The 17730-nt window shown below is 29.7% G+C and overlaps 1 protein-coding gene across 2 annotated transcripts in view; it reads left to right on the plus strand.

Annotated features, from left to right (window-relative positions):
* The first annotated feature begins 6176 nt into the window (after positions 1-6176).
* LOC129960170 (carbohydrate sulfotransferase 1-like) overlaps positions 6177-17730 on the plus strand; it is a 174997-nt gene continuing 163443 nt past the window's right edge. For both annotated transcript variants that reach the window (XM_056073373.1, XM_056073374.1), the window contains exon 1: positions 6177-6292. Coding sequence is in view for 1 of the 2 variants with exons in the window: in XM_056073374.1 (XP_055929349.1) it covers positions 6285-6292 (8 nt within the window). In the remaining variant the exon portion in view is untranslated. The remainder of the gene's footprint in view (positions 6293-17730) is intronic.

The following is a 17730-nucleotide window of genomic DNA, read 5'->3' on the forward strand; positions in this document are numbered from 1 at the left end:
AGTGATCCGATTATCTTTTTAAATTTTTGCGACAATAGTTGAAACAGCGGAAATAAAAAGAATTTTTACGAGGGATATTCAATCTTTGTTTTTTGTCCTATTCTTAAGAAGTATATTGGCTGGTTTATAAATATATTCTTCAAAGTGCTATTTATTGTGAATACTTTCCTTGCATGTTAGCTACGGCTGCTTTTATTGATAATAAGGTTTTGTTGTCCTGTGTTATATTATTTATTAGATTTATGCTACATGCTATGATTTTGATTTTATGCTATATGTTATTTTATTTATTCAGTATTCAGTATTTTTATTCAGTAATCAATGAATTATGAATAGGAGAGTGAATATTTATTATTAATTTGAGACTTTTCATAGCTAGTATTTTTTTACTTTAGCCTATATTTTTTGAAGCATCAATACAGTTCAAAGTATTGTATTTTAAATATCGATTATGACTGCGTTCTTCAGAAGAGCTAGTGGCTGAAATTTGTGTGTACTTTAGGACAAGTCAAATGGCCAAGTTATTACTATTATTATTTACTTCAAAGTTTAGCGATATACTGTATAAATTGAAATGGCAATTACATATCTTCTTTATTCTACATGGATTAGCAGAAACATTAGCAAAGTTCTATAAAAGATATTTTGCTAAATATACGTTGCAAAATGCCAGTTTGGTGCAGACACACAATTTTCTTGTATTTTTTTTAACAATTTTTCTTATTAAAATCTAACAATTTTTCTTATTAATATTATCTTTTCTTTGGAATATACTTAATAGCTCTCTTAATTAATTATCTTTTCACATGGAATATACTTAATAGCTCAGATTTTACGCCTGATAATTTTTTTTATTATTATTCTAAAGAATAGCAATCAAATGAAGCAAGAAAAATCTAAAATTCTTTTCAAAGGCAGTTTTTTAAAACAAAAACTGCAGAAATGAATTATCCATTTCATTTTTTTCTTCGTTTCTTTGACAATTCTCACAAATAAAATTAAAATAGAGAAAATTGTCGTATATGAATCGCCTAATTTTTTTAATGTAAAGGAATGGTTTTAATTAAAAAAATTTTTTTGGTGGATTTATCTTCCAAAAATATAATTTTATTTTTAAGAAGTTCTTTTAAAAGTAGAAAAAAAAGTTATTAAAAATTTTTGTGCTGTCATCGATCTAATTAATAGAACTGATTTCCCAGATTATATAACCAAGCTCAAAAAAGTAAAATAATTTTTTTATTATAAAACACACGTCAGAACACAATGTGTGACATTTTATGTGTCTTATTTTTCTTATCTTCTTTTAATTTTGCGGACAGGATACAAAATCACGTTGACTTAGTTTTTATTCCATTTCATGTGTTTGATTTCCTTTCGTTTAATTTATTTATTTGTTTTGCCTAATTTCCCTTACAATTTTTAAGACAACTATTGATTACAGCGACTTTCTGGACCATTTTTAATGATAATTAATAAGGAATTAATTTAAACTGCCTAATTTAGGTAGTAGAACTTTTGAGTAAAATAAGAATATTTAACCTTCTCTTTAAACCATTTTAGTAAAATTGTTGAAATAAATTGCAGCTAAACAAGTTTTTTCTTTGAGGATATATGCAATATTTTTTGCCAGTTACTTTAAAACAGCTTGAATTAAATTATTTAATCGACAATATTTAAATGTAAACACTTTTTCTCTAACAGCATCATGCAGCTGAATCATGTGTAGCATGAATCATAAAATTGATTCTTCAAACTAAATTTACTTCATAAGTAACATAAATGCGACATGGAATAAATAGCCTATTTTAAGGCTTAAATATTAATAGAAAAAATGAGGTTACGATAAAGGTGCATTAAAAACGATGGTCCAAATACTGCAACTCCCTCTTGAAACTTATTTCCCAATAGCAACAGTCGTTGATTATTAATAATATTTTTTACAGCTGCATTCATACAGAGTGACTTCAAAAAATTGAACAAACTTGTATTTCTCTAAATATTGCATCTAGACATATTTTTCGAATTGCAAAATTTTATTAAATAAGATAGGTAATTATATGAAAACGCCCTTACATTCATCTGTGTACACATATAAAGTTTCACATTTCTATCCAGAAAACTAATAGAAATATGTTTATTTTTAAATTTAAAAAGACTAAAAGATTTAAATAAACATATTTATTTCAGAAACGCAGATTTATTCAATACAGAAAAACTACTATATGTAAATATTTGTCTAATTGTAGATCATCCTGAATATCATAATTCATCATAACTGAATGAGAACAATCTTGAAGACGAATAATCACTACGTGGAGACTTTCTAGGTGGATAAATAGGTTGTCGCAAACGATTCATAAAACAAACAAACAAAAAAATCAAGGACCAAGAATTTACAGAAACAGTGTTGCTGTCAAATGCTAAAGCAGACGATGTGGACGACAGAGTTATTGATTGGTTTAGAGCACTAGAGGTAAGCCCCTCTAATAGTTATGCTTACAGTAACAAAATTTCAAAATTTTCAAATGGCAACACCAACATTTTTATTTTAATGTATTCTCCATAACAAAAAATAATAAATAGCGTTGGAATGGTACCTGTAGCAGAAAAATCACCAGCAGTAGACAGACTAAGATAAAAAGAGAAAACAACCAATAACAGCAGAGAAGTAACAGAAAGCAAAACATTTTATTGTGTTTCACAAATTTTCTACTTGACCTTCTTCAACCACGATGACACTTTGCATGCATCATATGGTGCCTAGAACCAAAGCACGTACCATGCTGAAAAGAATCTGTTGAACTTCACGTCTCTGGTAGGCACACCACAATTGTTTTTCCTTTTCTTCTTAATCTATCTGGTGCTGGGGATTTTCGTGCTAAAGGTACCGTTCCAAAGCTGTTAATTGCTTTTTACTATGGTGAACATATTCCAATAAAAAAACAGCTGGTGTTGCCATTTGAAAATTTTAAAATTTTGTCATTGTAACCGCATCTGTTGCTTTTCTTATGATTCTTGAACACATACTTCAAAATACTTTGAATTAAAATTTTATCCCGTTCTTGTGAATGCTATGATAGTTATAGTCTCATATAGTGGGATAGTTATTTTTTTTTAATATTCACCCGGTGTATTGATGTACCTGCCCTAATCCTAGAAATGTTACTTTAATAAAGAACGTATGTGTAACCTATAAGGAGAGTTTTAAATTCGTTCTACGATCAAGATATTTCAAAATGATGTACAGTAATTAGAAACAAAACAGTAATAGATGCTCATCATTATCATTATCATTATCAAACATTCTGATCAAAAACAACACATCCCACCTTTAGTTCGGTTAATCGGAGTTGTACGGTGTTTTTCTTTTTATTAACAGAGATAAAAAAACACTTAATCCTCTATGTATGTACAGAGGGCATTTGCCGATATTCTTTCGGTAATTAACAAAGTGAGCCTTCAGTTATATATCATTTAATACAGACAAATAATATTCATTCAAGGTTATTCTAACTCGCTCGAAGGCATCCGGTTATGATCTAAATAACAGATTGCAAACGACAATTAAATTGAAACCACCGGCTGATTCACTTCGGCGTGACAGCAGTTGTAGAGCCCTCAGGTCATCGAAGCACGTTTAGTCACCAACAGGGACTTACGGCCCTATGATTCTCATTCAGTCTCACAGCCAGCAAATGATGGTGACATAGCTTTGCATAAGACGAGTGAGTTTAATCAAAATGTCACTTTTAGTGTTTCATCATTCTGCTCATGGTAGGCATGTGCCCTCGATTTGATTGGGTTCTGCCCTGGAGGATTCTAACATCTAAAACTTTTGAAATGCGAAAAGACTTTGTAATCAGTAGTCACTAAAATGAACGATGTAAATTATTTCAAAGTATTTCAAAAAACCAAACCTTTTGAAAAGCAGAAGGACTGTGAAAATAGTTGGCCAACAAAAATGAGCTACTTGACGGATATGAGATCTGAGTTTGAGCTCGTAAATCTTTATTTCTGGTTGAGGATGAGTTTTATTTCTTTCTGAGCATTTGACTTTTGAATAAATATAGATTAGGGCCATTTCCTCGTTTATCATTATTTCAACAATACTTTTCTCCTCGCATTTCATTTGCCGAAAATAATTTTTATTTCTTTATGTAGAAGGTTTTCATTTCCTTCCAATCATTAGACAGAGTGATATTTGCCATTATGGACAAGAAACAAATATGATAGAAGGGGATAAAATGCCATGATGTTCAAATGTTAAATGTTCTGAATGTGATCCAGATGAGAGCATATATGCTGAGTTCTTATCAGAATGAAGATTCATCTTCTTCAATCGATAAGTGGAGATAAAAAATCTTTAGATAAATATGTCATTTATTATAAAAAAAATTAAAATGTTTGATTTGATTAATTGTTGTAACACCAAAAACTGATAAGTGTCATTTTTACATTTATTTTTTAATTTTACTTATTCCAGGTTTGTAAGGTTGGAATTTTAGAATAAATTTTTAACTCCCTTTTTGATATATTAAAAAATTGAAATTTTTTGTCATTGTGCATTCTTGATGGCAACACAGTTTTAATACTATGTTTAATAATTATTAATCACTAATTTAATTAAATTTTGATGCTAATGACGTTACCTAGAAGTCAAATTGAGAAAAAGATTAAATCATATTCGTAATGATGCCTTATAAGTTAAAAACTAAAATGTTGAAAATAAATAAAAATTTATAGTTTTTCACCCCCAATGAAAATGTTTTTAAAACATTAATTAATTAAATTTTAAACGAATGACAATTTTTAAATTTATTTTTATGAAATAAATTTAAACATAGGACGCATGAGTGGTAAACAGTTATGGGCCACCATAAGCAAACTCACCCACATTAAACGCATTTTAGATTTAGTAATGCAGAAAACATTAAATTCTAGGAATTTAGTATTATGTTCACTTTTATTAGATTATCTGGAATCGAAGGAATAAAATGGAGATAGTAAATGTTGGGAGATAATCTTTTTTACTCCATGGTTTAGTTTAACCATACATACGTTTTGTTTTGAGTAGGGAGATTTAGGGACGGACCTTGTAATTTTGAACCGTCGTCAGATGACGAGGATGACACCTGAGTCAGTGCATCCCTCTGCTAACTTCCACGTTATGTCAATTGAAGAACAAGTGCCTTTGGCGTATCTGGTGTTAACCAGACCCACTTACACAATGGGTTTTATATAGTATCGAGTTTCGAACCTAAAACTCATCGGTCTCAAAGCCAAGACCTTGCCATCAAGCCGCTGCGGTTCTTCGCCACTGTTCTTTGCGCATGTAGTCCTGGTACACTTTAACTCAATAAATGAAACAAAGTTTATTTTGTTGGTGTGGCGTAATATTTTAGATAGTGGAGAGGGGGCATGTCAAATCTCAGTCTTGATATGCGACCACTCTTTCTGCTCCACAAGATCCTCTGTACATGCAAGATTCGTTAATTGAATTTATATGTCTAATGTTCTCACATTTGCAGGGTAAAAAGTTAACAACTTTGAAAGCAACTCGGGCGTAATCTTTTTCTGCATCTACGGTTCAAAATTTTAATGTTTTCATCGATGCCATACAGAAGGAGTTTGAGATAGGAATCGAGTTTTCATCAAATAAGTCAATTCTCAGTTTTTCCAAAACTTGCTTTTAAATCTTATCTACCGCATTAGTTCTTAAAACTACTACTTATCTAACATCCGTTAAATTTTATTAATTAATTATTACTAATCAAACATCCGCAAAAGTTTCTTAGCGTAAAATTATTTTATGCGAACTTTTTTTAAAAAAAAATCCCAACCGCCAAAAATGATGCAGTCTGCCCTGGCGGACTGCAATGTGCAAAAGTGCAATTACTTCTACCGGTTTCTATTCTTCAATAAACGTTCTAACCCTTCGGAAACGCAACGATTATCACAGCCAAGAAATAACAAAATAACTTTACCGACAGAGCACACGATAATTCCTTGAGAAAAATTCCACTCGGAGAGCTTCTCCCTTCCAGTGCTGGGATGGGTGGAGCAGATGGAAGAGCTAGAACCCTTTAATCGATAGAAGTTTGAAATAATCCATGAGGAGAGAGATAAGTCGCCAAATGTGGCAGTCAAAGTGGAATGTCTAGCTGCACAGGTAGCAGCCGCTATTTGAAGTAAAGCGGCGAGAGCGACTTGCCGCAGATAGAGAGTTCTCGCCGCTCTTTGCTCCTGCCAATCTACATATAACGGTAGGCTAAAGAGTGTATGTCATGGCCGGGTAAGTAATTGCACCAATTTTGTCTTTATAATTAAATGTCACTGATTGTCATTAGCATTTAGAAGCAAGGAATGACAAATTTTTTAATGACATTTAATATTAAAAAAAATGTTTAATAGTGTTCAATCTAATCGTGGAAATACGATACTGAGTAAAATTGTTTAAAACTATTTTTTATTTAATAAAAAATAAATAAAACGGTTGTGGAAATAAATGCAGATATTTGGAATTGCACCAAGAAATTATTGATTTGTTCTGTAAGAATTAATGCCAATTTTGGGACAAGTCCCGCTTCATTTTTCTTCCGCGCCGGTGAATTAAATATTCACCGGTATAACAAGCTTCCAGTGAAGCATTATGAATTTACTGCCACATTTCTGATGCTACAAATGATCATTATCTTTTTTTATATATGTATATATTCCTGTTGTTTTAGAGAAATTATTCTAATCATTTTAAACAACAATTTGAAATAATTTTATGAAAATGAATAATGTGATGAAAATTATATTTCCATCATTACCAAGTATTTGAAAACTTTTCTGGCGATTGTCGAATATTCTTGTATTTGTTATAAAATTGCTACTAGAAGTTGTTTATTACATATTTATTAATTAACTGAGTTGTTAAACTAGCTTATCCCCCTGACTTTATTTTATTTTTTCATAGGTGGGGTATATGTGGTTTTAATGTGGGGATTTTACATAACCCCACATAATTTGGACCCCAAATAATGTGGGATTTTTCATTATTTCATAACGCATAATTTTGTTCAAGACATTTTTTTTAAATTGTGCATATCACAGTTGCAATTTTTGTCCTTTATATATATATATATATATATATATATATATATATATATATATATATATATATATCAATTTAAGAATTTAAGTAACTTTAAATTCAATATTTTTCAATATTTATTTTTCAATAATTTCAATATTTTTCTCTCTTTTTTTTGGAGGATAAAATTCTTTTTTGTGGGTCTTTTATCAGATTATCTTAAAAGAATTTTCCACTGAGATCTCAGGAAACAGTTGCTAATTTTCCATAAAATAATTTAAAACTAACATAATGATAGTTTAATGTTTGGTTGTCTTCAAAAACCCACTTTTTCATGAAATATTATATTATTTATTGTTAATAATTACATGATACATTAAATAACATGCTTTATTTACACGTCTCAATAACTTTAATAAATTTTTACATGAATAAAGTGAATTTTCGAATTTTTATTATAATTCAAAAGTAAACATCGAACCTTTTAGAAGATTATATGTCATTGCAAACAAGCAATGCAAGAGGAATATTCCTCTTTCGGTATTTTTACCATGTGAGACAAAATATCTTGCGCTGAAGTAATTTGAATTTTGAGGGAAATAAGTTATAATGTAATTCATAGATATTCAACTGAGAGAAATCTTTTATTTCTGAAGTTTATTATTCAAAATTTACTTTGCCTTACAAAAATAAACAAAACATTTTAAGTATGATATAAATTTGAAAAATATTGTATTTCTCTGATTAATATGTGCATTTCTATCTTCCGAAAACAGAATAATTTCTTATATTATTTAATTATTCTCTGAGATTAAAAAAAAATAATATGACAACAAAAGTTTTGGTTCTCAATTTTTTTATGGTTTTAATAACATTTTTTTTAAATGTCACGTGAGGATAATTCATTCTTTTTAAATAACACAATTGATATTTATAGGACTGATTACATTTTTATGGCTGGTCATTCATGTTTGTTAAGTCAAAACTTCTTAATCTGAATTATTGATAAAGAAGAAAACACTTACAAACATTAATAAATTCACTTTTAAAAAGAATTTTTTTTTATTTATATCCAATATTTTATATTCAAAATAATGCATTGGAAATCATACATTCATAACTCGCTATTTATGGCAGTGGCAGTTAAATCAAGATTTAAATGGAAGACCTCGCAAACATGTAAACCCTTCTATAATATCTGCTGATTTATAATAATAATATTTATATAATTTTCGCTTTTGTTAACTGAAAATAATGCAATGAGAATTCATAATTCATCCTCGTTAGATCAAGATTGATTCGATGTTTTGTAAAAAAAAACCTGCTCTGGACTGAAACATTGAATTTTTTCTCAGATTCTATAAATACTGATTTATCAAAAAAAGTCAGGTTAACTGATCCTCATTAATGATGAATTCACTCTGCGGATATTAAATCACTGACATCTCTTAAACTGAAACGAAATGTTGAACACCGTTCTGAAATTCTGACAGGTAGCAACTCACGTGGGGATAGACAGACGTTAAAAAGTGCGTGCTGCATAGTAAAATTAGGTCATCATCCTGTTTGAAAGCAACGGAAAGGGAAAGAACAGACAGAAAGGATTATGACCAAGACAGTCATTAAAAGCCGAGCACGTTTTCAGGCTCTTACTCTCTATAATTTTCAGTACGTCTGCGTAATTAATAGTCTTCCTTTGGATAAGCGTTTCTCTTAAGATACTTGTCCACAGGAGCGTGTTTGCAAAGGTTTGATTGACATTACCTTACATACGTATTACGGTGATTAGGAAGATACTATCATCGACATCTGATTCACTTAAGATCGGTTCCATTAGCATCTTGAGATAGATATTTATCACTTTTCCGAAGCTGAACTATTTTTTTTTATATAGGTTAAAAGAAAGTCTGACAAGTGAAAATATTTTGAAAAGATTTAATGTAATCTTTTAATGGAATGGAACACATCTTAGCTTTTAATATTTTAATTACTCACATGCCAGAAAAATTTAAAAGCCTCTAAAAGACTTCAATAGACTATGTTTGAAAGTAACAAACATTGTATCCAGTCTCTTTGAATAATTATTGGCAGTTTCCGAAGATGGAAGTCAATAAAAGGAAATTTAAATCTATGCGGCGAAACTCATGAGTATTAAAAAAAAAAGCAAGTTAATAATACAAATGAGTGTTTAAAGATCGAAATTTCCCTGAAAATTATTTTTGTTTTATTGAGACTGAAATTTATAGCACTTTGGTTACTTATACTGTGGAATGTCATGCCTAATGGAATGTGTAAGGCGATAATGGGTTGTAGAAACCTTTCTGCGCCTTTTCGTTTCAGGGCCTTCACTTTCTTGCGGCGAGAGAAAATTACCTTGGCTTTGAAATCTTCTCTAAAAGCTACTGAAATGGAGTTTCTTTGTATTGGTTTTTACGCAGTAATTAGTTTTTGCATTTATTTACACATTTTGGGATCAAGATCAACTAAGGTGAAAATAGAGTTACAATTTTTTTTTCTCACATGGAAAGGCATAGCAAATATAAAAAACCGTAAGGACTCTGGTTTACAAAATTGAAGGCATTATAGTTATCCTCATTGAATTACAGTATTATAAAATAGGAATGATGTGAACAATTCACATTAAGAGAACATGGAAGATGCAAGATTTTGATATTTTCCTCATCTTTTCGACTCAGTAATCTCAAAAGAGCTATCCCCACCCTACCATAGTTTCCAAGGTAAACTGAATGATCATTATCGACGTGATAGAACTTTAACAGAAACTAAAGCGCTAATGGTCATCACCGGCATGATACAACTACTATGGTAGGAAGTACGTCTCGACATCGGTATGGAGGTAAACCTCATACCATTATTTTACCCACAAGGGAAGCAAGGTTCCATCGATGGGAGTAATCGACTGAATAAGATGTAACTTTGTTTTCACCGATACTGATGCTACTCCTAGGTCCTTCCACTTGCTCACACACGCCTTCGTCTGATGTTTATTTTCATAAATAATGATACATTCCTTCATAAATCGCTTACCAAATTTTAGATATTAGATTTTCCATACATTTTTCCCAAAAGTGCGCGCGTATTTATTGCGTTATCGAGAGAAAAGTCTCTAAAATTATTTTTTAAATTGCTGAATTTTTACATCGAGTATAAATGAGATTAATTTGAGCTAAATTTAATTCTCAATAAATACATTTTTATTAATGATGTCATCATGTTAATCAAATAAGCTGAAATTGCTGCAATTTTTTTTAAATATAAATGTTCAAGTTTAAAATTTATATTAAATAAGAATTATTTGAAAGGAAACCAAAGAAAATCAGAAAGGGTTATTAAGAATGGTAACTATAGTATGAGCCATTGGGTCCTTAGCGAACTGCGAAATATATGCCTTGTTTAAGATATCCTAGAGGAAGACGAAAAATACTTTCTCGCCTTTTCCAATATTATTTTAAAATGTTTGTTTACTTTACTAGAAACCATGTTCAAAAAAGTGAAACGATCATAAGTAAAATCATTCGTTCTCTGCGCCAGCTCTATGCAAAGTAAGTAGCTAAGTTACATATTTCTTGGATCTGCAGGATATTACGGTTAGAAGTAAAGTTCAATTTTCGTTTTTGAATTTTCTCCTGGGAAACAGGTAAGTGTTCTCTTTTACTTCTGACATTTTTATCGAATGATAGATGGGAAAAGGCTTTTAATGTTGCAAAAACCGAAATTTTTTATATTTCAAAAAGACTGGATGTGATATTGAATCTAGGGAAGCTGTAACTTTCAGCCTCGTCAATAATGCTTAATATTTTCTGTCAACAAATGATATCTTTTAAGAATCTATCCTGCAATCTACATATATATTAGTTTTCAATATGAAAGCTGGTTATTATTAATAATTTAAAGTCACTCGATGTCAAGCCCGGAAGAAAACAAGAAAACTGATGTCGAAGAAGAAAACATGACGCAAATAGAGAAATCCAAAGATGATGATTTTGTCTCTTTTCAGCAAAAAACGAAGGCTGGGGAGATGTGGAGAAGAGGCTTATCTCGAATCATGCATGATTGAATTTTCAACAAATGTGCAGATTTTTATCGATTATATTGAAAGCATCAAAATGAATAACATTTATTCGTATGTCTGCAGAATTGAAGGAAATAATGTTGTGATTGATGCGAAGCACATAAATTTGTCTGACACAAAATCTGGTGGTCAATTTTGGTGGTTAATTATAGTTTCCGATCTTCAAATAAAAGTTATAGAACAAGATTTATATTACCAGATTCTCTCGTTGCAATTTTTTTTTTTTGCAGTTAAAGTATTTTTTTCAAGTTATATAAATGTCAAAGTAAAATTAGCTGAGTAGGGCATTGAACACTCTCATTGAATTCAACTTTCTACAACTAAACGCAACTTGAAGTTTTCACAAATTTTAAAATGCGTTCCGAAATTTTAAACATTTTCTTTTCGAGGGTCAAAATATTCAATCGCTTCTTTTTTATATAAATCCCAATTCTTTATATGCCAACAAAATTGGAGAAAGAAGGATTGTAAATTACTCCAATAAAAAGGAATTGAAAAGATATAATAGCTGATATGCGATATTCTATGAAAATAATTTAACTGAAAAACAGTAAAAAAGTAGTTCCTTAGGGTAATCAGAAATGAGCAGTAAAATAAATTTTAAAGCAATATGTAGTAGTTCTTTACGTACTCAAATATATTCAAATCAGTTCGCCTTTGCGATCAGAAGCTAAAGTACATATTCCCAATTATCCCATAATGTCTGAAACAATTAGGAACACACCAGAATAATTGTGAATGCTCTTGTAACGGATTAACAAATTACTTTAAAAAAGGAATTATTTAATGAACTCTACAGAACATAATTATGCATTCATATAAATTATAAATTTAGAATGAAGCAGATAACAATGTCTGCAAATTTCCTTCCCAATTATCCAATCTGATCAAACAAAAATGCCAATTCTCCAATCTGATCAAACAAAAATGCCAATTCTCCAAATTCAAACCTTATAAAGACTTTATTTTGGATATCTGAAATTATAATCGAAGAAAATTTTACTTCATGATCTATATATTATAATATCTAGCTGATGAAATTTTTTGTTATATACTATAAGAATTACAGTTTCGTATTAGCAGAAGAGAAACGAGATCAGAAATGTAATGAAAAGATTTTGTGAAATGAATATTGTAAGTAAAATAAAAAACTATGTAAGCATTTTTGAATTGAATTGGAAATCTATCAAAAAAATCAAAAGGCATTGTGCCGATAATTAATTATTTAACTAACAATTTTTGATTTAAATGTTTTTAATTATTGGTTAATATTAAAAATTAGTTTTTAATTACTTGTTAAAGTTCAATAATTTTTTTAATTAACAGATAGAGTTTCTTCTAATTAGTTGTTAGTTTTTAGATGACATGTTTATCCATTTTAGCTTCATTTTATAATAAACATCAATTTTCCAATTATATATTAATAATATCAACGGCAATAAAGCATCATATTTTCATATGCGTAATGGCATCATAGTTAATTTTCTCACATATAGGTAATGATATTTTAGCATTTAATTAGCAAATTTTAGCATTTAAAATACTGATTGCTAGAAAAGCAAAGAAATATATTTTTTTTCTTAAATGATTGAATATTCTTACATCCGTGGTATTCACACAAGTTTCAATTTTATCAAAACTGTATGCAATAATGTGCATTGTAATGTGTGATAAAAATTACACTGATAATTAAATTAAATAATTAAAAATAGGAGCAATTTTTTTTTTTCGCTGAAGATTTTTCTGTAATTTTTATTGCTATTCCAGCTAAAGATGTAAGACGAATGAAATTCATTGCTTATATCTTTTTTAATGCAGATGTTTTCGTAACTCTATTAATATTAACTAAACATTTTTCAAAGATTAATTCCGAATGTCTTTTAGCCCTGAGGCATTTATAAAAGACGATTTCAATTTCGAATTCTGTAGTTAATTGCACGTAATTACGATGATACGTTGTAGATTGTTAATTTGTGGCAAAAATCCAAATAAAAAATAGAAGAAAACAATCAAAAAAGAAAAAATAATTTCCTTTCGGTGAAAATGTTACTGTATTTCTGCAAGGAATTCTTTCGCATTTCTTCTAAGCTAAAATAGTAAGGTGCAGAAAATTCTTCTCTTAGATTTTTTTTTATGTATTGCACATGTTTTCGCAATGATTTTAATATGACTTAGAAAGATTTTGAAAGTAAAAAAAAAAAAAAACTTTTATGGCAAAAATATTGTGCTTAGTCATACTATTACTCACTGAGTCCACTTTTCTCAATAATTCTAAAAAATGACTAGTTACAAAAATTTTAACTATAAGTTGGAGAAATTTCGATGATTCACAGTAATTTAAATCCTTGCTTTACAAATATTTTGCGAATGAAGATAATATTAAAGAAAGCGCTATTGAACACGAAAAACATGCGATCAATGAAAGGAAAGTAAAAAAAATAATAAAAAAATAGTACGGTTTTGCTAAAAGAAAATAATTTATTTAATCAGAAATATAGAAATTGAAACCAAACTATGAGAGCTTGAGGGAACGATGGAAATTAATTACGTAAATTAGAATTTTAAACATACTCATAATATACAAAATGGCCGTAAAATGGCATTTGCAACTAAAATTATCTAACGGAATGAAAAAGGAAAGTATCGTATACAGATTGCAGAAACAGAGGGAGATGAAGTCCACGCCAAAAAATAAATTTAGATGATTATAAAGTTAAAAGATTTAAGTGAATAAAAAGTGTATAATTTATTTTATCTTAAGCGCATTTTTTTTTGTTCTGTTAGACTGAGCATATTGTATACAGGGGAGCCGCAAAATGACTTCTTTTACTTGGAGGCATCTGAAGCTAAAATTGGTGAATGGAATTAAATCCTAAACACTGTGGAAGATAAGAGAAGATAAGTTCCTCATAGAAAATTATTTACAAAGGTCGCTGATAAGAGACATTTTGGCTCTAAATTCCATGTAGATGAAATTCACAGTTTAATTAAGTTTGTTTCGTTAATTAAAGTGAGGTACTCCTGGACCATATGCAACATTTTCAAGGTGCTAATCTTCCTTATGCACAATATAATGCACCCGGTTTATGACCTTCTCTATTATTGCTTGTGAACTGTGGTTTAAGATGTTTGAGACAACATGTGTTATTATACTGTTTGATGCTGCTTTTTGTCCTTACCTGGCTCTAACTCTTAGAAATCCAGTATCCAATAATTTTTTAATCATAGCTCTCGATACTGCAACAGACATCAGACCTTTACTAAGATATTAAACCTAAAAATGTATATCCGTAGGACATACATCTTCTGTTGTAAAACAGCTTTGAGTAAAGCGCACTCAGATATAGCAGGGCGCATAATAAGCACAAATCAATAATCAATCAAAGTACCACTGGTTGAATGTTAATTCTCTGAATGTGTCACATGCACATAGGACATTTGCAAAATCTGCCTAGATGTAAATTTCCTAGTAGATATATGGCAATAGAGTCGATATCTCACCTAATAGCGATTTTTGCTATCTTTACTTTAACAGAATTTATATTCCTATGTTTCCCACACCCCGTATCTGAAATTTGGTTTCATTCTTTTCATTTGGTTTAGCTGTAAATGCCTACAAACAGGAAAAAATTATTTTATGGTCATCCTGTATTTTTGATTTTTAATGAATGTTTAAGACCTTTTTTCTTTGTAATTATTGCGACTTAATGCTTTTATATTATTGCTTTCAATGCCTCGTTATTTCATAATTTGTCTTCTTCTTCTATGTTTTTAAGGATTTTTTAATTTAAAAGTTCACTAATAAAAACGTATTTGCTATAACGCTTTCATTTCTGTCATTTTTGAGTTTTTAGTTTTTAATATATTTCACAATTCGTAGTTATGTAAATGTTATGCAGTATGGGAATCAATTTTTTTTCTTGAACTACTTTATCAGAGAGAATATCTCGCATAAAATCAAAATTAAATGAACATTTTTTCAAATAACTGATATGTAAGTACTCGCACATCAAAAAATGAGCGCAAAACCGATTACAAAATTTCATAATTTCAAACGAAAGCAAGTCAAGCTAAAAAAAAAAAAAAAAAAAAAAAAAAAAACGTGTACAAATAGTACCATAATCATTGTAGAATCATGCGCTATAAATGCACGGATGATCCGAGTCCTATTTTTCCAATGCATTAGGAATTTTAAAAAATTCCAAAGGCTTTATTGTTAATTTGCCTGTGATTATGATGATGCACATTCTCATGATCATCAAAACTTGCTTAATTGTTTCCGATGTAGAAAGAGTCACCCCCCCCCTCCATCCAAATTAAATCGATAAAAAAAGAAAAGAAAAAAAAAACGCGGTTCGAAATTAAATTGTTGATAATGCAGGTTTTCTAATCGAGAGAAACAAGCAAGAGAGAAAAATAATTAAAACTGCATATAATCATGCGACAAATAACAGAAAACTGTTGTCTCAATGACATTTTAAAAAAATCCAAACATTTTGTTGCTGATTGTCTTCTGATAATGATGATGATGCACCTTAAATTAGGATGATGGCAACTATCAAGTTAACTATGAACGGAAATAATCAGCGAAGATAGCGAATTTCTTTTTGGTGAAAATTTTCCTCCAAGCTACACAGATAACGCGAAGAAACTGCCTAGCTTAGAGTTAAATCTTTTGCGTTCGAAGTACCAATCCATCGTTACACACAAAGTTAACGCGAGAGGAAGTTCTTGAAGTAACGACCCATTGTAATTCTTTGAAAAGCCTAGGAGTCTCAGGAACCTACATTTCAGAATAGCGTGAGAGTATAAAGGGCTTAAAGGAAAAAAAAATCTTGCTAGATATAACAACATAAAACTAGATCAAAAGAAAATGAGTGATAAAATATAAGGAAATATTTTGGAGTAAAGTTCGATACGTTCTCTAAGACGCATATAAAACTTGTTGAGAAACTATTTTAAAGATAGATTTATTTTTGTGATTCGAAGAAAAAGTATTTTCTGATGGAATCTTTATAAACATTAATATATATATATATATATATATATATATATATATATATATATATATATGGAGAGAGAGAGAGAGAGAGAGACAACTGTAAGTTTGTGAAGTTTTCGAAATACCTTAAATCGAATATTGTCAAATTGTATATGCTTAATACCTTATAAAGAATTACGCTAAGATTGTATAAAAATGTCGGGCATTTTCTTCTACAATTTTTACTTTTTCACATGCTAATAGAAAATAATGAAATAGTCAAAATATTCCAATTCGAGTTTTATTTGAAAAAATGAATCTCAACATTGTACACCTCCCTAAATTCGAAACGAACACTTTTCCAATTATGTTAATTCATCTGTGAACTCGATAACTCAAAAGAGCAAAAAGCTTGACGAATGAAACTTGGTCTCTGTTAAGGTCTACACATTCTCCCTGCGATCTTCTTCCGTTAGTTGATGAATTTCTGGCGACTTTTTTTTTTGGGGGGGGGGAGGGTGAAGTTCATGGAAGTTCCATATGCAATTTAACTAAATTTAATTTTTTTTCGTTTGTTTTTCATGCTAAGGCTAAGATCACATTCCTTAAATACCTCTTTAATTAATATCATCAAAATTATATATTCTCTAGACTTTAGTTGAAATCAATGTGCTTCCCATTTCGTGTCCATATGAATGTAGTAATTTCAATGCGTCCGGGCTGGATGACTGAAATTTAGAATATAATTCTAGCCCATGAATAGCAGATTTATATCGAATTTTCGATAAAATTCTGTAAAGAGTTAACTGTCTGCCGGGCTATTTATTGGTATGTCAGAGGAATAGTATACAGCGGTGGCCAAAATTGTGGACATTTTTGAAAATCATTATGTTTTGTAACTTTGCGTGCTTATAGAAAATGTTACATTTCACAAAATGTGAACTCTTACATATCATTTTAAAGAGAATTTAATGCTAATTTCAATACAAAAAGAAAAATTCAAATATTTGCAATACAAAAAAGTTATTCTTACTTTAATCTGAATAACAAAGACAGTGATGAAGGGGATTGTCATCCCTAACTTTCCTGACAAATCACTGTTATTGTTCTGGGAACCACTCAAATGTTAATAACTGCTAGCAGAAGCTGACATCATGTTTAAAATTGGAAAAAGTCATTATTGCGCTTTTTTCTGTAGAAGGAAGACTGTTTTTTATGCAATCAAATTGCAAGTTAAAAATTTTTTTATATTTTTTAATATATATTTATATTTTTTGTAAATATTTCTAATATTTAGTCAAGAAGCAATTACATCAAATAAAAATAGATTGGACACCTAGAAAGAGAACTAAGATTATTGTATTACATGATCTTTGTCTTTCCTATGCTGAAATTGTAAGATAGGTGAGAGGTTCGGTGACTACATCTGGAGTCCGAAAGTTTTGTTTACGATATCAGGAGACAAATTCAATAAAAAGCAAAGCAGGAAATGGCTGAAAAAGGTGAACCACATCTGTTGATGACAAAAGAATAAAAAACTATGTCTCGAAGATAGAAGAATGCTATTAGAAGTCAATT

The sequence above is a fragment of the Argiope bruennichi genome, chromosome X2 (genome assembly GCF_947563725.1).
Source record: "Argiope bruennichi chromosome X2, qqArgBrue1.1, whole genome shotgun sequence".
NCBI lineage: Eukaryota > Metazoa > Arthropoda > Arachnida > Araneae > Araneidae > Argiope > Argiope bruennichi.